Below are 21,561 nucleotides of genomic sequence, written 5' to 3'. Positions count from 1 at the left end.
TATGCAGTCATTGAATGAAGTAGAACTGCCACTAGGAAAAAATCTTAACTTGATCATTAGGTTCAATTATTTATACTTAATGTTAATGGCCAGATAGGTTCCAGGGTGTCTGGTCTGACCATGGAGGTACCAAAAGGTACCTCCATGGTCTGACCTAGTGTTAGACTTTTTTAACATGTATACAAACTGGGCGGCAGAACGCCTGGTGAAACGCGTCATATAGCAGTCTATGGTCCAGTTCTTAATTGTGTGTGTGTGTGTGAAAAAATCATGAACATGACTGTTTTCATTTGTAGTTACACACTCCCAATCTCGCTCAGGGTCTTCGACCCAATATAACAATTATCAATGATTCATGAAAACGCTTTTACATTGTAATCAGCCTTTTGGCATAAAGCTTGGCTATCAAAGTTTGAAAAATTCACATAATCTGTTATTCCATAACAAAAAGTGAGTTACATGTAGTCCACTTAATAGGAATATATTGTTTAGACATTCAATTTACCCCTATGTGTTTGCAAAGGCAACAACTGAGATATTCCTTTGCAATCAATATTTCAACAATTACGTGTACATTATTGTAGTTATTTTGGCATGGTGGGATGTTATGTGCTCATACTGTAACTTCATCTTGATATAACAAGAATGTTACTTTGCAGAAGAGCAAACACCCAGCAGCAATCAAGTAGCTTGGGTTAACAACAAGGTGCTGGGGAGAGTTACCAGTACCTGTTTTAGACATTTGCATGATAGCAGATTGCATCAAACACAACAGATGAGGCAAACATTTCTAAATTGAAGTGAAACCAGCTATTAATGTGAAGAATTACATGGTGTTATTAAATAAGCCTGAGCTACCCTTTTACATTACTTTACTAATACATCTGTACTTACAACGAATGTCAGCACTTCCATTTACAAAGTGATGCAATGATACCATTGACCTTGACATATGGATGTACGCCATTTTTTGTCAGGAAAATGCTGCTCCTCTGACGGGATGTTTATGTGATGCAAAACACTTATCAACATTTTGTTTCCCATCTCTGTGGATATTCTTTTTTGACTGATAAATGTCTATGTTAATCGTTTACATTGGTTTTGAGATAGGGCATATCATGAGAATTATACTGTGTCAATTTTTCCTAGAATGTTAATCAGTGCTTGTCTGAGGTAGTCTTCATGATACCTGATGCTAAATTACTTTTACACTGATCTTTGCTGCAATAGCACTGTCTTCATACAATGCAAGCCTCCAAAGCATGGTAAATCAGGTTGATATCAACAGTATGGAGGTTAGGTACTCGAGGGATGATAGTGACAATATTACAACTCCTGTCACCAGTCCGGGTCAGCTCCAAAATTGGAGACTCATTATGATAATGTATTCCGGCATTAAGCCAATCATCGACCAGATTACATCATTAATAAAGTACAGGTCACGCTGGGTCACAAATTACCCACCAAGTGTGATCGGCAGTTTTGGGCCGCTTATTAAGCCCCTGTCTTGTGAATTTCGACGAATTTCGACAGTCAACATAATCCACGTGTTCTGCAGAAGGTCATGTCAAACAAGGAGTCCGATTAGTGAACAAATATTCGAAATATTGACGATTCATTTCTACCCCAGTTTATCGATTTCGCTCAAGTACCGAGAATCATTTTGTGGATGTTCGTCATCTCTATTAGAAATACTGTTATAAAGGTTATTTGTGTAGGTACGCGTATAACATTTTGCAAGGAAGAAGAGCAATGTCAGAGCTTTAAAACAATACCTGTTTTGTAGTTGTCAAACGCAGACTAAAAATGGTACGATTTTGAAATGTGTTGACAGAGTGGCCACACAACTGTTCCCCATACGGTAGAATTTGTATCGCTGCCGTCACCGATACAAATGGGGTATTCTGAACAATCTGTGTAGGTACACGATTTATATTTCGCAGGACTTCAAGCCAGAGTCTAGGAATCACAGCGATATATGGGGTTTGGTTGTCTTAGCCAGAATAAAACTGGTACGCGCTTTTGAAATTGTGTTTTGACAGAGTGGCCACACAACTGTTCGACATTATGACAGAATACGGCGCGGGAGTTCGACACAGTATGGCGTACGTAACGAAGGACGCATGTGGAGGTTGCCAGGAAATACAATTTTTACTGATGGCGCGCTGGCCGCTGATTGGCTAATGAGAGTGGGGAAATATTATGGTATAGCGCTCCAATTTGGAGCTGACCCGGACTGGTCACTATCAATGAGTCAGCTGGTGTGTAATACTCTGGTATAAATGTTATACTTAAACCAGTTATAACACAGCCACTCAAATAAGTTACAAGTTTATGTGATGTCAGTGATGAGTACCTTGTGTTCTTACTCATGTCCTGAACAATGAAATACATTTGCCATGAGCTTGCCAAAAATTATATTTCTAAATGTAAGGGAGAAGCCAAACAGCTGTCCCAGTGTGGCATTTTAAATTAATCCAGTTTCTTAACCAAATCTGGTACAATTGTTTTTGGAGAAATGGAACTGAGTGTAAAAAAGACCATTTAATCATTACTGCCCTGATCCAGCACAATCTAATACAGTATAATAGGGCCGTTCAGAGTTTACGTCACTGTTCTCTCTTAATATGCAAAAATAAATATTTGTCCGCATTTTTAGATTACGCTTTTGAAAATTACGCATGCAAGAACGACAAAAATACATCTCAGTGGGCGACTGCTAGTGTAACAGTGAATACTAAAAAACATATTCACGACTCAGAGTACAAGCTGCAAAAACAGCCACGCATGCAACGTTGATAAAATTTGTCCGCATTTCAAGCTGCGTGTACGATGTCGCGCGCGTACAGCTATATTTAGTAACAAACCTGTAACCGTGAACAGCGCTATTGGGAATTTTCTTTGTTTCAGGCATGCCGTTTATGCAAGCTGTTAACATTCTCAAGAGACAATGCAGAATTATCAAGAATGTACAAGTTGTATATAGTGAATCTGTAAGTACTTTACATGTTACCATACATTCCTCACAAGTGCATGAACTTGTGTGAAACTGGTTCTTTTCTGTTGGTAAGGGATTGTCAATCATAAACGCTGACACACTGGAAATGTAATTCCGTAGTTTGGTGTTAATCCCCCCCCCCTCACAAAACAAAATTACTTAACGCAAAATTGGTTTCAGGGAAGTTGTATTCTGTATTCTTATTCTGTATGGAGAACTGGAATATCAACCTGGCTTTAGGGCACATGTTGTGTAAAATCTACACATGAATATAGATAAACAAACTTCAAACATTTACACTTTTTTCAACATACCAACAACTTCACAAGAGTGGTTCAACCACAGATAGGTGTATTTTCTTTGTGGTAGTACAAAACACGTTCAAACCACAGGAAGATAGTTCAGAAGTGGCAAACTCATTTTTCCTTACAAATGTATCAAAAAGTGTCAAAAAAGACATATTTCATAATTGTGCTACTGACAGATCACTACACAGGTGATGACTTTTAGCAATTTCATATGTTGCAATTAGTTTATAACACATTTGCTATGCTTTCATGGTCTTAAGTTTTCTTTATTTTTTGTTACGGCAGGATCCCTTACTGTAATTTTGATGCACCCTCACACCCTAAACTAGGCATTACTGTGATTTTACGACTTATCCAGACACCAAACTTGCTAATTACCCAGCAACTTCGCTGATGATATTGAGACTTTGATCAGTAATTACCAAAGCACTTTGGTAATTCACCTCAAACTTGATACTTGATCTAGCTGCAGTAACTCCATGGGTGACAAAGTGTAAACACAGACGCCGACATCTCAGTGCATACAGTGATAGCATAAACCAATTTTAGACATGAGTTTGCACTCAACGTTTTCAACAGTGTACCCATACAAAAAATTGCTGAACAAAGTGATGAAAATGGCACAGGACAAATACAACTTGCATTGCAGTAAACCTGCCCACTGCACCAAAAAGATCTCTGTAACTTCAATGGACATCATGTCTGATTGAACAGTCCTACTTAAATACTTTTTCCGCTCAATTCGTGCTGATTTAGGCACAATTATTGAACACCACTCAAACTTTCAATCACTTTCCTAAATCGACTTACACCTGAAGAAATTGTAAAGGAAGCTAGAATACAGAAAAGATTTTCAATCTCTCTATCTTCATGAACGGGCATTCCTCGATCACATTTATGCTGATAGACAACCATTGCCAAAAGGCAGCAAAACTCAGCAACGATTCCGAGCTAAACTTACACAGTATTTCATATCCCTGCATCAAATGAAATTTGTGACATTTGGTAAAATTTTCACATGAATCATATCTTGACATAAAAAAAGTGAAACAAAGACGCCTTGTACTTTGCCGATCAACAGCACAGTGTGAACTGTGAAGTGGCATCTGCATTGCCTGCACGTAAAAGCAACTCAGCGTACCTCAGTATCAAATGGTCTGCATCTTATGAAAACAACAACTGGCAGTGAAAGTTGTAATAGTCACCGGTAAAAACTCTTCGCAGATGAAAGGATAATTGCTTCAAATGAATGAAACTGCAGGTTTTAGAGGAGGAAAACCAATGGCGGATGCGTGGAGTGGGACTATTCTATTTAGGTGACAGAGACGGAGGGTCATAGGATTATAAATAAACTGGATAATGTAGGATTTTCCTCACAATGCTGTAACAGGAATTCCAATGTCAGCTTGTTTTAACGTTAGTAATAGTTTTTCTGCTCTGAGAAGTAATTTAACAAACTCTAACGACCCATTATACTCTCCTTACCTCTCCATAGTTGAGTTTTACATTTATCACGGATGAACAGCACACATGTACATATGTTGGTTTTACTGAGGAATGCTGTTCAGTGGAATGCCAACCCCTGGTCACAAATTAGTTTATGGCACTAGTATGATACTTATCAGTGACTTTGTATACACATTGTGTACCCCATGGAGCACTCATGCAGCCAGATCAAGTATCAAGTTTGAGGTGAATTACCAAAGTGCTTTGGTAATTACCGATCAAAGTCTCAATATCATCAGCGAAGTTGCTGGGTAATTAGCAAGTTTGGTGTCCGGATAAGTCGTAAAACCAGGCATTAAGTTTCTAGAGCATCAGCTTTTATGATTGATGGCCCTTATGTAAGCAGCATTTTTCATTGTACAATTCTACATGCTTCATAGGTACATATACATGTTATTGTATAAACAAAGCTGATGTTATCACAAAATTTCAGATACCACACATGCAGATTATACATATAGTACAATAGTTGTTCATTAATTTCCTAGTCTATGAAGGTCTTTGTTGTTGTGTGAGTTGAGAATGGATGTGCATATTTTGTGACTCATTCAGCCCATGAGCTATACTCAAGAGTCACCTATGTTGTCTTATCTGGAAATGGTCATTGTTGCATTTTTTTCGAGAGCCTATTGTTCAAGTCTTATCAGTTTGCTTTCCTGTCAACTATTGTTTTGTGGAGATGAATTATTACTATTGAATAAATATTGTGTCAATGTTTCAAACTTTACTTGAAGAAACTGTAGTTCAAAATGCATTGACACAGGTTAATGAGTTGTTCTGTGATAGTCTATACAGACATTACATCCAAGTACTGTTACACAAAGGCTTTGAATTTAAGCCTATCAGAGCAATACATCAAACCATAGAAGACTGTAAGAATATATGAGAGACAGACTATGTGTACATTCTGTTCAAGTCCAGGAAATCTTTGCACATGTGCTTATGTCCTGTAAGATGAAGTACTGGAAACAAGGATTAATGTTAGCTACTAGTATATGTCATCCAGGAATGACCGGACAAAAATAGACTGATAAATATGTATACAACAGGATGTGAAGAAAGAGGAAGTTATCGAGCTGTGTTTTCATACTGGCATTTAGGTTACGGTTCAATAGATTGAGGGAGTACTAACAGAACTTGTTTATCAGACATTTGCAATAACTGCAGTGAACATTGTAAATAATGGTGGTAGGAAAATGTTCATGAAAGTGTTTACACATGTAGGATAGGTACTGCCACTTGGAAACACCTTGCCTGACATTTTACACCAATTTCCACTATATTTTGTCAATATCCAGCATTGTCACTAGTTATCAGTTACAGTGTGATGCCTTTATGAAAATTCTTCAAAACTGATATTGAAATATAATATGATTTGTGATGAGAACTTTCATGCTGCTGTATCAGAATCAGATAACTTCCATTATTATTTGCCTACTCTCTCACTCCCTCCACTTCTTGTTTCTTGTTTCCGGTCAACTTGTATTGTCACAACAGGTCTTTGAAATTCTTGAATTTACTTTCTTTTCTTGGATGTGCAGTATATTTCATGGAATTACACTCCAAGAGTGGGTTGTCTGATTAATAAGTTACTCAGAAATGTTACATTAACAAAACGAAGACAGTCTCCATTTCATTGCACTTCTCACAGTCTGCATGATCTCTACAGTGAACTTTGATTTAATCACAGGAGTTTAACTGGCATTGAAACCTTTGATATTTGGGAATTGCATTCTGTTACAATACCGCTATACCATCTTTTTGCATCTGTGATAGACAATAACTGAAATATTCTAGTCAACATCTTCACAACTTGCATACAATGTACAAACCATGATAGACTCTCACAGAGACTCTTTGCTGTGCTCTACAATGATTAAAATAAATCATGTGCACAGTGCTTTGCATATCCCTGCATCAAATGTGATCATGAAAGATTTTGAATTTTGTAATGATTACACAAAGATCAACTCTGAAAAACCTAGGTATGATGATGATTTAAGGGCCTGATTTGTATCCCTGTAATAAACATTTGGACAGTTTAATGATGAGCTAATGTTAACAGCAAATTATTTAACATTGTTCATTTGTTTGTATCTTGCATGGATTAATGATGTCTGGTAAAGGGTACACCTCTGGGAAATGTCATTCTTTGTACAATTGACAGACGTATTGGTTTATGGCAAGGATCATCACATTTTATCCTGAATGATGTATTGGTTTATGGCAAGGATCATCACATTTTATCCTGAATGATAAAGGGTCAATAACTGTAACTTTTGATAATATTTTCTGTGTTGTTGTGAAAATGCAGCAATGCTTCACACAGTATTTACACTTTACAGATGTCATTATAATACTTGAAATTTTGTAATATATATGTCAAATGTGTCATGCTATAGGCAAAAATGAATTTGGATAATGACATATGTAAATAATACCCAATTCGTTTTGGGAATTGTGAAGTGGCTGTCCGTGTATAGTGAGAAGACATTTGACTGATGTGGGCCAGACTGGAGAGTAACACTTATGTGTCTAGATATCATGTGACCCTTTGGGATCTGTACATTTTCCAGATATTCAACAGGATGCACAGTCAATCTGCTTTTTAGTACATGTATAATTTGTAAAAAGTCAAAAAGACTGACTGCATAGATACTTTAACTTTTTGTTTTGTGGTGATTAGTTTCATTTCAATTTGCTGAATATTTCAAAACTAGAACAACTCCTTGATGTGCACTGTCTTATACACACTCACACAAACGCACATCAGTGCACACACATACATACACACACACACACACACACATACACACACACATTATGCACACACAGGAGCACACATTTTTCGTATCTACAGCTACAATTGTACAATAAAGTGAGGAGTCATCATGTCAAGCACAATAGTTGGAGGGACTATTTGTCAAGACATAGTCAATCCATCACATGTTGTCTGGACCTTATCAGATGCAGTCATGCAAGATGACCAAAATTCAAAAGGTCACATGTGATAGTGTTGGACCATTTCCTGACATATCACCTGTGTAGCTTACCCAGACATTCTATCATCATTTCATACTATGAATGTGAATTTTGTGAATGGACATCAGATTGTCAGATTTTATTTTCAAAAGTATAATTTTAATATAAACAATAATATGTATAAACTTTCTGATTGGCTGTTTTGATACTTGCTAAGTTTAAACTACAGATATACCATTCACTTGTTTTGCAACCTATCAAAATTAAGTAATTACACAAAGATCATACACTCTGAGAAAATTTTACAATGGATGTGCAGTCCTGTGTACCAGAATTTTATGCCTCATCTTTGTGAAGATTTATCTCACACAACAAGGCTATATTATTTAATGTTCTGTGGAAGGCTGTACTGCCATGTATTACAAGGTTTGCCATAGATTTGCTTTGACAAGAAAGGAAAATAAAAAACTCAGTGGACAGTTACAAAACTGAAAATACAGTGTACTTGCACTGGAATTATAACTAATTCATGACGTGAATTGTGATGTTTTGTTGTCTGTAAAATTGAATGAACAAAACAGTCAATGATGACATATATGATTAATATCAATACATGGGTAAATTGAAATATAGGGAAAAGCTTCTCACAGACAGAAAAGAAAATTCTATGACATTAACAAATTTGATAATTTTTAATGCAGATATTGTTGAATATGTCCTCTGAATTGCAGATATCAGAAAAGTGAAATAATAGAGTAATAATTACACAGATTCAAATAATTGAAAATGCAACATGCCATTGTGTGAATAATATTGTTATTAATATAAAGAAGATACATGTATACATGAATAACTGAAACCATTACATGGTGAAATATACTACATGAACATCAACAGCACCAGATCACCATTCTTCTGACCATGTAAATACCATACGGTATTTTCTATTTTCAGCCGTGAAAGTAGAAATTTTATTGATGTCAGACAAATTACACATACCACATATAGTAATTTTATCAGGAGTGAGAATGAAAGATGATATATAACAACAAACTGAATCGTTGAAGTATTATAAATATTGATAAAATTGTGTATATTTAACATGTACATACATGTATGTGTATATGTTTATTTGTCATATTCAGCCTAGATATTTTTCCATAAATTAAGTAGACTTTTCATACTGGTACAAAACTGTTATAGGCTATACAAATTTAAAAAGAGGTAGTCCAATGTTTGATTGTTGTTCATCTACATTAATTGAGTGCATACATGTATACTGTATGATATGTAAATAAGTGTTGTCAGGCTGTGTTTGTTCAACAAGTTGACATGTAAACATTTGTCAGGTCTGAGGTCAAGTGGCATTCAATAAGAACAATTCATGAAGCTCTTCATGCCAGTATTACTAATTTACAGTATAGAAATGTCTTGTACAGTGCACCTCAAAGAAGTTGCTACACTACAGTATATGTAAAATGATGACTTGTCTGAATACTCTTGATTCCAGAAAGAAATAAATATATCCACAAAACTATTTCCAATGCTACTTTCTGTTAAATTTTTACTGTCAATTTGAAATTCATAAAATATACAAATGCCAATGACATCTACATATACATATACCATACATTTATTTATTGATTTTGTCTTGTTTATTCCAACAGACACCTTTATCTGTGGATATAGTTCTTAATTTATCTCAGGATGGTATCAGGCTATTATTTGATCCTGTTGTACAAAGACTTAAAGTAAGTAGTCTTCAACATTTTAGAACTCCCAAATCATCAATAGTGAACACATTTCTTCTGATATATTGGATGCACTTTTATGAAGTACAGTGTGGGTCACTGTTGCCTGCTTTCCTGTTTAACCTGGAGCAAAAGTCTTTCTCCCTTCAGATTCCACTCCAACATCAGTCACTCTTATTTCATCAACTTTGATTCTTTGATTTTCACAAGTGAAATTGACTGGAAAATAATGCCTAGTAATGGAGGAATGGTATGATTCTTTGACATGGATGATAACATGCATATCTGTGTCAGTAAACAATATTTTACCTCAAAGTCTTCATCATTGCTGAGTGATATAGACATGTACAATCCAGACATACATTTGGATAGATTTCATTCCTAGTCTATTACTCAACTGAAAATGAGAATACTCACATTTTCAAAATCTTGGCATGACCATTTAACCCTTTTCCTGCCGAGCGCCCCTGTCCGTTATCCTGCCAAGTCGGTCAAAACCGGCCCCCTTTTCCGTGTCTACAGAAGATAGGCTCTCCTGCACGCTTTCCTGCCAGGCATTTGGCGGGAAAATACCGCATTTTTGGGGTACGATTACCGACCATATACGTGTTAGACTTCAAAAATTTTTGCATGCCCGTATAGAGGGGCAACCGCTGATGAGGTTGTGTCCAGAAAATGACGAGGTCACGGGCGTTGTTTGCCCCGGGGGACGTGCACTTTTATGCCCTTTTCTAGCTTACTTTCGCGGAAGTAAAGCTCGTTCGCCGGCACGCACGGCCACACGGGGAAACGTCACCTCTCTCGTGGGTTAGTAGAAGACCCAGGGGTTAGTGCTATGGGTGCGGCAGCACCCTCAAACCTGTCCTGTTTCCCCTGGGTTGTGTCACTTGGCCACGTACTTTGAACGACTTGGAAGAGTCGCACAGTGCAGTCTGCTTTGACGTAGTGTCAACGACATAGTTCCGCCATTGAAGGAAGGCGTGTACGTAGTTTGGCCAGTTCAGTGAACACTTAGCTCGTTAGTGTTACCGTTTCCTAACAGGTTAGTTGTGCAGTTGTTACTAAGGTGCAGTTTTGTACCACCTTAGCTCTGGACAGTGCAACTGCTCTATGCACTAACCCCAACGACAGATGGTTGGTACAACGTCTACGTCGCACGAGCACAGCCTCCGTTGGGCTGTGCCCCTCCCACGTGATACAACGCACGTTCATCCATTACTATAGCGTCCTTACGGATCTGCCAAAAACGAAAGTGGGGGTAAAAAACAAAACAAACGAAAATATGCGATCATAGATAGTATTTTATTCGGGAATAATTTACATTATGCCGAACAATAAATCTTGGAGTCTGTCTCGACGTCCGAGTGCATGGTCCGTGTTTCAAAAATTACAATCGGGGTGGCAGATCCGTGTTTCAAAAATTATAATAGGGGGAATTGTACAAAATAATCCGTCTAAACAAAACAAACGAAAATATGCGATCCATAGATAGTATTTTATTCGGGAATAATTTACATTATGCCGAATAATAAATCTCAGAGTCTGTCTCGACGTCCGAGTGCATGGTCCGTGTTACAAAGATTACAATCGGGGGATTGTACAAAATAATCCGTGTTTCAATTTACAATCAGCGGGATCGTAAAGCACAAACAAACGGCACAACCGTGCTCAAAATGTGATCATGGTCCGTGTTAAGAATACAGTCAAGCCACTGTTAGGCGAAGCTGTCCCCTGTCCGTTATTTACGTCGGGTTCTCTTGCTGATGGGTGTCGTCGGGGCTGTGTGAGTAGAGGTCTGCACGCCAATGCTCCTCTTACCTCGTAGCATCATGCGATGATGAAAAGCCGCAAAACACTCGCCCTCGTGAAGATGAACCCCGCACAGACTACATCCTTTGGACGTCTCAGACAGTCGTCCGCTCGCAGTGGTCTTACCCTCTCTGCTGCATACTTTACAGCATTTCTGCCGCCCCTCCAAACGGCTGACAACGTGCATCGGCTGATTTTGTGGATTGATGTACGAGGCAAGAGAAACAGTGGCCTCGACCTCTCTCACACTGGGCTGCGATCGCCCACAATAACCGCCAATGAGTTGTTTCCCGACACGCAGATGAAACATCTTATGGGTCAGCTTACTATCAGGGTGTACATGCTTGAAGCATATATATGCATTTACCAGGGCAACATCAATCAGGTAACATGCCAGATATGTCCACCATCTGTGGTTCTTGCGCCCAGTGTGAAAGTACTTGCGCTTCTGGTTGGCTCGGTCGACGCCTCCCATGTCCATGACGGCGATAATTATACAGCGACAGAGGCACTTGTCGCCGCTCGTCTCCCTCCCCCACTGGCACGCACTCCAAGGGTGGATAGACCGTATTCAGATCAGCACCTGAGCGTTACTATCCTGATAAGCAGTGATGTTAAGACGAGAGTCCGTTCTGGTCGTGGCTTTCATATCCCCAACAGACAGAGGAAGGCGCTTCCTCTTACCCGGCGGAATTAATTGAGGGGGCATGGTGCGACGATTACGGCGTTAAAACTCCCGACCATGTAGATCCCGGTCTCCATCAGCTCTCTAGCAGTAACGACCGTGCTAAACAGGCTATCACAGAATAGGCTGTGATTATATCCACAGAATGGCTGGACCAGCTCCATCGTAATTCTTTCACCACACCTCGCTCCTGCCGTCTCCCATCAGTCCGATCCCGAAATTTCACACCTAGGTACGGTGCAAAGTTAGCGATGTATGCAGTGGTGGAGTCGCACAGCTGCCATATCTTGAAACCGTCTCGATCAGGCTTATGCGGTAATCTCTGCTTAAATTTAGAACGGCCCTTAAATCGCACCATGCCCTCGTCGATGGAGATCTCTCTACCCATCTTATAATTATTTACGCACCGGTCAACTATGGACTCCATCCATGGATTGATTTTATACAGGGGATCCTCCTGACACCGACGTCGGCGGCGTGCCTCATCAGGATCACGACGTGGATCGTTCTCTGGGTCTGCCAGATGAAAGTATCACATAAGCTGCTGAAAGCGACTGCGGGTAATCACAGTAGAAATACCCTGGTTTCTCAGAAAGGGATCGCTAGACCAATAATCCTCCACTGATGATTTACGGTCGACACCCATACAGACTAAGACGCCAATGAACGCCTGCCCTCTCGGTAGTCAGCGTTACGCCAGTATTTATCTATTTTCCTAGCGATATATCGCTGGTGGAATTGGCGTATTTATTAGTCTCCTCCTTGGCCAATCTGATCAGTGTAGCTGGAATAAACTTAAAAAAGTAATCGAGCTCACGGGAGTGGCTGGGCAAGGTGAAAGTCGGTCCTCTCTCATGGTCAAAATCGGTCTCCTCAAATATATTAGCATCGGTAGTCTCCGACATACGCCAGACAGGAGGGGTGTCGTCCTCCGCCAACACAGCAGCAACGTCATCATCGTCGTCAGAGCTTGCCTCACCTACATACTGCCTGTCATAAAAGTCATCGTCCTTTGCCGCATCCTCGTCAACCTCCGAGTTGGACTCAGCGGTGATATCACCGTCGTCTGGGCGTCTGGTCCTGAACTCGCCCGTAGCGGCATCAAGGATCATATCTGGCTCAAAATCAGGTGGGCTATCCTGATAACGAACCCTCCGCACTATCTTTTTCGGCGGGGACATCGCAGCACACGAAACTATGGCAGGAGCGGGCTCGGCAGCCTCTGCTGATGACGAGGACTCAAGCTCTTTCGCACTGGGCACAGGAACCTCTCCTGACGCAGGATGAGGGCTCATAGTAGCAACAGGTGGTGTCTCTCCCGGAGCAGCCGGGGGAGAACCAATGGCATCAGCCGTCTCGTTACTCACTGTCTCACTAGCAGCAGCAGACGTAGTCTGTGCAGGTGAAGTATCTCCCACAAGAGCAGATGTAGTCTCTGCAGGTGAAGTAGTCTCTCCCGGAGCAGCCGGGTGAGAACCACTGGCGACCGGTGACCCGTCATCATCCTCATCGGCAGAACGATCGCTCTTACGTTTACGCTTACCACTGGGTTTTTCAGCCGGAGATGGCTTCGCCTTACGGGAGCGTTTCTTGCCCGACTTCTTAGAACGTTTACTAGGGACATCACAACGATCGCTACCACTACCGCCCGGAGACTCTGCATCTTTGAGCTTCAGTCGTCTGCTCGCCTTCAGAAAACTTTGCGGTCCGTCAAGCTCATGTCTGGAACAGTGTCGACAGACTAGCAGGTCCCTCCCTTTTAAAGCCACAGGGAAACAAAGCCCTGGACATGATTGGACGCAGGGGTGTTAATATATGCATCCACCTGTTATTATAATGGACCTACGGCAATCAGTCCACCAACCGGCGCTGACATTCCTACCCGTCATGTAAATTGCCTGTCCGCACCATTTGATATGCTAATAATACTCATTTGCGATGCAAATCCCTCGAGCACTTAGCATAACATAGTCAATGTCATTAGCATCTCAACTTGACATTCCGTCCAGCTGGGTACGTGGCATGCGCACCTGCCACCCAAGGACGTTGGCCCAAGCCCATGTTTAGTACGGGTGGGAAACCCGTATCTTTAACCTCATGTCCCTTCTAAGTACACCTGCGCAGGGCGTATTGTCATCCAAGTCGGTGACAAGCCAACCCGACAGATCGTCCATTAAGCAGTAATGGACTGGCCGTCTCGTTCTTGTACGGCAACTGACAGTGCTTCAGCGGCTTGTTTAGGTCATAACCGTCGCCTGCCGAGCGGCTTACCCAACTAAGGCGGTCAAAGATGAAGGATGCCAAAATTGTCAACGGCTGTCTCGGCCTCGTCCGTTGGGCAAACATGGCTCCTTCAAATAACGTGGCCAGCACGTCTACGTCATCAGCGGTGATGACGACCCGTCATTGACGCCTGAGTGCTTAAAACTCGGAATATACCGACAGGTACCTCTACCTGAGTCGGTCATACTACGGTATAAACCAAACACAGGTCTGCCAACTCCCGTTAGACTCGGCCGTTAGCCGAACTTCACAGGGACAAATAGGCGTAACAAGTCGGTGAACAACGGTTCACGCACCTAACCGCAGCCGCCAAGTCGGTGAACAATGGTATCAAATTTTGAGGCCATGTTCCTGAATGGCAAGGCTGAGGCGGTGTGTTTCGTTGCACGGCTTGAACGTCTAGAGCCAAGTGCAGCGACAACGTCCGACATCTGAGTGGGTAGTCTTTTCGAGAAGGTAACAAGTCGGTTAAAAGCGATGGTTACCCTTCACAAATGTCGCTCAAGTCCGTTCGGATCAGTTCCATGTCAGGGACTAATCAAGCCGAGTCCGTCAAATCCGTCCGCACTTCCCGTCAATCAGGACCAAGTCCGTGATTTTCGTCTCGCACCATTGGCAAAAAATTGCACCGCCAGCTGAGGCGGTCTTAGGCGGTTGCCTTACAGATTAGCGTTGCCGAGACGGTCAATTTCGGCCGCAATCTATGTAGTGCCTCAGAGCCAAGTTAACCCAAACTCCGCTAGAATACGTCAACGTGCTAACCTGCCAAGTACGCTACTCGTCCCCCCAAAAAAAACCAGTCCCCCACCGGGGTGGGGGACTGGCTGGGTAGCTTCCGCACCTTTCCCTGTCGTTGGACTCTCTGTGAACCCATTTCGAGAGCAAACGCCGTTCCTCGCCCAAAACCTGTCCTCGAACGACCCCTAGCGCGAGCAAGGGTTTGCTACACGTAGTTCCGTCGACTAGGCAGGAAAGGGGGTACCAAAAAGTAGCCCGATTTCCACCGCCTTGGCAGGATAACGGCCGTGGCTGCTCAGATTCTAGCTACACCGAATTTCAAGCGGATTTTCACCGACTTGGCAGGAAAAGGGTTAATAGATCATCTTTGAGCAAGGCTGTTTACTCTGTCAATTTCTATCTTTCAAGAAATGACAAAAAGTGTGTCAAATACAACGGTATTTCAGGTAATGTGTTGTTATAAAACATCAGAAGGTTAAAGCTGGCTTTACTTACACCCTAGCATATTTACTGTGGGAAGTGTACATGTACATGTACGCAGAGTCATTTGAATAGAGGTAAAATAAATATCTATCATCACAATAATGACTTTAGGTGTGAATTTTTGACTCAAGTGGGAACTCATTATCATTGCTATAACCTCTATATGAAATGATAAACTGCCAATATTTTTAGATGTCTTCAACTTTCAGTGACATGCAAAATGTAAGCTTTAAGATTATGAAAAATGCAGTGTGTGGACTACATAGGAAGACACTTAAAATAATATTCATGGTTGAATGATCAAAAATTGTCAACTTCTGTTATTTTTAATGTTATGAAAATCGTCGTGCATAGCTTTGACAAGTATGATACTCTGAATGCATACTCCTACAGAATGGTAAAAGGATATCAAGTTCTTATCAGTGGATATTTTTACTGTCTCATCAGATTCCATACAGTAAGCATCAAGTTTTACTTGTATTTTCTTCATCTTATTTTCATTTCATAGATTATTGAAGTTTATAATCTCAAGAAAGTGAAACTAAAATATTGGTAAGTATATTTTTCTGTATCTTTTGGTCTGAGGAGCACGGATTTTTTCCCACTTTAGCTTATCACAACATTTAATATTTGCGTAAGTCATTTATGGATTGAGTAGATGATAAACTGAAGTGTTGATCTCTATCTTAATGATACATGACACAGGTTAAGAAATTCTACTATAATGATGTCCAGATAGTTTAATGGCAGACATCCTGTGCAGTACTAGGTTATTGATAAAATTGATGGGATCATGTTTGATAATTTATTTAGAAGCAGTATACACACACATTGGTAATATTCAAGGAATTTTACTACTGTACTAGGCACACAGCTAAATTGACATCCAATTCATACACCTTATTTTCACGTTTACTGTGAGTGTGTTTTGACTTCTATCGTTTCATTGCGGCCACCTAGGTATCTCAATATACCATGATGTAGTATCATAAGTGATGGCATTAGCAAGCTGATGACAAAAACAGTCTGTGTCAGTTTCATATAAGTAGGCTGTAATGGACCTACAGTGTGGCTTTAATGACATACTTATCATTAGTACAACCATATGTCAGTGTAAGGCCTTGAAGAATTTATAGGGCAGGATTTAATGACACTACTGTATCAGATAAAGTGTGTGAGTGACAGGATAAGATGACTTTTCAATGTTGAAATGTTTTCACGTCAGTGCAGTGACAGCATGTAGCCATCCAGACACTTGCTAGGTCCTCCAAGTGAACAAGACACCAATTAAACTCCTACAGCTTTTGAAGCGTATTTGAATATTTGAACCCTATAACATGGTGTACGGTAAAATTTTGCTCTCATCGCTGAGGATGTGAGAGTATGAGACTTCTAAAGAAATGAATGTCATAGTTGATATCAGACATTTTGGTTCAGTTTTGAAAATCATTAATACAGCATCACTTGTGAAATTTCTTTGTACACCATCCCATGATGAAAACATCATCACATTAGAATAGATGTAAGTTTTAAGGATTATAGTTACTGTGATCCTTTCTAACATAATCAAAACTAATGTGTTAAACAGTGATAATTTATCTAATCTGCATGTAGAATGTGTGCAGAATATAAATCCTTGCTAAATGATTATCTTTGGTGTCAAAATAACTTTTCTTTGTTTGGTTGTGTGAGAGAACATTAAGTACCTGTTAATTTACAAGTTTGACAAAGATTTTTTGTTGTATATTCTGAACTGGGATGAATTGGAGTATTTTTAAATGCTTTCCTACTTTACTTTGAGCAGGTAATGGCATTTAGATATTAAGGTGGTGTATTTGTGTTGACAGAATTCTAACGGTATGACTTGTTTTATTTGCAGTGGTGTACATTTTAATTCACCTCAAGTGATACCTACCATAGAACAAATAGACCAATCATTTGGAGCAACACATCCTGGTATCTATGACTCAGCACATCAACTTTTCATTCTTAACTTCCGAGGACTCTCCTTTTCGTTCCCCATTGATTCCAAATTTGAGGTAAGTACTCCAAATCAATCTATCAATTAAAGGGACATAAGCTGTACCTTGTGGCAAGTTTTTCAGTATTCCGTGTCTGACCCAAATCCGTTTGTCATGCTGAAATTTTGAGCATTCTTTTTGTCAGCACACCTTGTATGTGTATAGTGATCATTGTTCATTGTTTACAAATAAATTCTAGTCCGGACTTGAATACAATTTTCAACAATAACAATGTAGATTATACTCATATAGGTTGTGTTGATATGCTAAATACTTGGCATTAATCTACAGTTCAGAGATTCAATGCAGAAAGTGTAGGGAAACCACAAAGCAAAAGTTCTGAAAAAATAGCCGAAAGATACAGCTTATGGAGCTTTAACCAAAGGTGCAGTGATATATGTGACAAGTGTAAAACTGTTGTATATATTTCAACCACTGGTGATTCCACTGTTGTCAAAATCAAATTATATTAAACAGGATAATGTATGGAATGTATGTTTAGATGATTACTCTATTATACACAGTCATCATGCAACGTAAACTTGTTCATAGTATGACACTGACAGTAAAATAAATGCGAATAATATTACAATGATATTTATGCTTTGTTGTGGTTTGTCTTAAACGTATCGTAGCAATCTCTTTTCAAATGTTTTAAAGATTACTGGTAAGAGAAGCAATGTCATACTATGCTCTCTTGAAAGAAGGAAAGCATTAACTTTTGGTAAATTTTCATTATTTTTCTTCAATAAAATAAACATATTTCTTCTGTTTCCTTAAGTATTGTGAAAGATAATGAATTAACCTACTAACAGAATGCATTATTTACAATATGCATCATAAAGACCAATAGCTTGTAGTCAGTAATAACATTTTAGATGGGTCTTCTGCTCCATAGTTTATTTACACCCAACCCGACTTGTACAAAGAACACTGAAAGTAAACTGTGTTGACTTTGTCTCATGTCTGGCACAGCACAAATGACACTCATTCTAAGACAACACAGAAACAGGCAGTATCAAGGTCATACCCTCTAAATATCCGTCAAATGTTATAACTAGTCATAATCATCCTTTCCTGATGTAAAACTGCATTATCAGCTAAACTGAAACCATAGACATTTGTTATGTAGAATCTACCCAAATATAGGAAGTATGGAAATATTGAAGTGAAACTTCTTTCTTAATGACTTCACATTGGTAGATTATTTCTTACGGGTGTATACCCATGTAACTCACCAAATGTATTTGTTTTTGTTCATTACAGCCTCATTACACGCATGGCTATCTAAGTTCACTGCAGTTTCCTAATGGTGCCTCACCAGTAGTATCACGTATGTGTATATACACTGGGAATAGTTTAGCTGACACAAAGTAAGTATTTTTTCCCTCTCAACCAGTATTTGTTATGGATTTTATGGGGCATTTTGGTTTGCACATATAAAACATTACTTCTTCCTGAAGTTGTAAGCATCGTAAATTTTAAAGACTACACGTACTACAAATGTAAGATACCTGTAAAGGGCCAATAAAATAGTCTTTCTCCCAGACCAGTGCCAGAAAGGCAAAAAAATCTAGTTGTAAATAATCTTGTGAAACAGATGAGTAGCCTCACTTTCACTATAGTAATTATTACATAGAATACTACAAAGAATAGTAGAAGTGAACTGTGAAAAATTGGCTGTGCTCATTAAAAAGAAAGATGTGTGTACTCATGTTATTTATTGATAAAGATATTTGCAGGGAATAGGTTGTGGTTGTGATTGTATGCATATGATAGAAGAGATATCTCCATGCTGTCTGTAGATGTGTGCATATACAGCTATGAAGACTTACATCTTTCAGTTCCAGTTCCTCACAGGTTTCAACCCTAAAAAATTGACCATTTGCCATTTCAATGTGCTATCAGATATCTTCACAACCTAGATATGTTACATTCAGTGAAGTATGGGGATAATGCAAATGTCAACTAAGCAAAAATAGAATATGAAAATTGAGTACGTCTGCCTGTCTGTTTGACAATTGTATCCTGGGAAAAAACACAACATATTTTTTGTATTTTTTGTTTTCTAAATCTAATACAGAGGCACAAGAAAAAGCACAAAATGAAGACAAACACAATAGTTATTATGTGATACATCATGTGTTTGTGCAAACCCAAATGACCGTAGCTTTCAAATTTTCATGGTAATTTCAAATGCTTATTAGGCATGGTCCGTTCATTAAATTGACTTCGATTTTCATAGCTTTATTTGAATTTATTATCGACCCTTTGGAAAATGTTCAAGTAGCTCTGGAAAACTTATATTTTCCCAAGATAACAAATATGAACTGAAATTCAGTGTACAGTATTTGCTGAATTCAATCATTTGATACAGCATGAAACATGAGACAGTCTTTTCTCTATCAATATATTATTATGTTATTATGCTTGAAAAGTACATAAAAATGCAGGTACCAATATGCTTCATGCATTCAAACACTGTTATAAATTTAAGATAGTGTTACTAATCTAATTGCTGAGGCTAAGCAGTGTGTTTCAGTGTTTCCATGCCATCATTTATGATCTATGTCCAGAAAAACACAAAACCTGCAATGCTGCAACCCTTCAAGAATTCATATTTTACTTCTCTTGATCAATTACATCATTGGTTAGGTTATCTAATTTACCATAATGTGAGACCTCCCTAACTCTTCCAAAGTTGTTCTACACAAAGTGAAAAGGAGGTAGTATTTTTGATTTTATATTATTGATACCGTCTTAGCTAAAGTTATAAATTAGTGAGTATCATAAATTCATCTAGTAATTAATATTCAAACAACTGCAGAAGCTGTGATATGAATGTCTTTGAAACAGTTTATATCAAGAGCTGTAACCTTTTGTTAAATATTGGAATAATGTGCTTTGTCTTTTTCTTGCAGACCACCACCTATGCCTTTGAGCTGTTTCCATGGCAATGTATATACTGATTCAGTAGTGGTTTTGTTTGACAATGATATTCCAGCAGGACTGAAATTCATTCTTACTACAGAAGGTACTATCACAACAATTTTATATCAGTACATGTGTGTTTCTGTGTGTGAGAGAGGGGTGAAGGGGATTGTTGTCATGTAAAAGTGAGCATTAGAGATTGTTGCCGCGGAGACAAGATTGTCACCATGAAGACAACTGTGACAAGATTGTCACCATTAAGTACACCAAATAGCTAGCACCAATTTGTCTTCTTTATTTGAATTAATTTTTAACAAAGATACTCATGAAAAGACAAACTGAAATTGATATTGAGTAACACAGTCATAAACAAACCATACCAACCTACATGATTGATTATCTTTGGTCTGGCCATTGTTCAATGAGTACTTCATAGGAACAGAATCTGTGCAACACTTTTCATTCCATTTACCCTTGTAAAAGCTTTTGATGTACCCAAGTATTTGTGAAAATAACAATGTTTAATCACAAATGATTGAAATGCTTTGCGCTTCCTCGTGTAATAGATTGTAGTGATTTTGCTAAGGTTTTGAAAGATAGATAATGGCTTTTGGAACTCCCAGCTGTACCTTTTATGTTGTAACTCAATAGGATTACATTGATATTCTGAGAGGAACAGTGGATAATGTGCTGGGGTAACACCCTTAAAAATGGCTGGGATCAAACTTTGATACTATACAGAGAAAAATCATTTTATCTTTGACAGAAACAGGTATTCTGGATTGAAGACACATCTCTCAATCTACAAAAAAATAAAGTAACAGTTTATTATAGGTATACCTTACTAGCATGAGTGAAGATTAGGAGACACAAATCTTTGGGCAGAACTAAAATAGTTTTCCTTCAGCCCGTTGCTGTGCACTTTATCCTAAACATTAGCATCATTTTATGTAATTAGTGATTATAACAAATGTTAATGTGAATGTTTTCTGTTTCCGTCAGTTTTCACCCCAGTCACCCTCTGATGATTTGACAAAATTAATGATTTACAGTGTTTCTCCTAAGG

General features: G+C 38.9%; 1 protein-coding gene across 2 annotated transcripts in view; it reads left to right on the top strand.

Annotated features, from left to right (window-relative positions):
* Positions 1-21,561, top strand: part of LOC139147135 (phagosome assembly factor 1-like) — a 32,712-nt gene that overhangs the window by 435 nt on the left and 10,716 nt on the right. For both annotated transcript variants that reach the window (XR_011555654.1, XM_070718042.1), the window contains exons 2-7: positions 2,911-2,993; positions 9,462-9,545; positions 16,052-16,095; positions 17,423-17,582; positions 18,831-18,937; positions 20,486-20,598. Coding sequence is in view for 1 of the 2 variants with exons in the window: in XM_070718042.1 (XP_070574143.1) it covers positions 2,911-2,993; positions 9,462-9,545; positions 16,052-16,095; positions 17,423-17,582; positions 18,831-18,937; positions 20,486-20,598 (591 nt within the window). In the remaining variant the exon portion in view is untranslated. The remainder of the gene's footprint in view (positions 1-2,910; positions 2,994-9,461; positions 9,546-16,051; positions 16,096-17,422; positions 17,583-18,830; positions 18,938-20,485; positions 20,599-21,561) is intronic.

This window comes from Ptychodera flava, chromosome 13 (genome assembly GCF_041260155.1).
Source record: "Ptychodera flava strain L36383 chromosome 13, AS_Pfla_20210202, whole genome shotgun sequence".
NCBI lineage: Eukaryota > Metazoa > Hemichordata > Enteropneusta > Ptychoderidae > Ptychodera > Ptychodera flava.
This window is presented reverse-complemented; position numbering and strand designations above follow the sequence as displayed.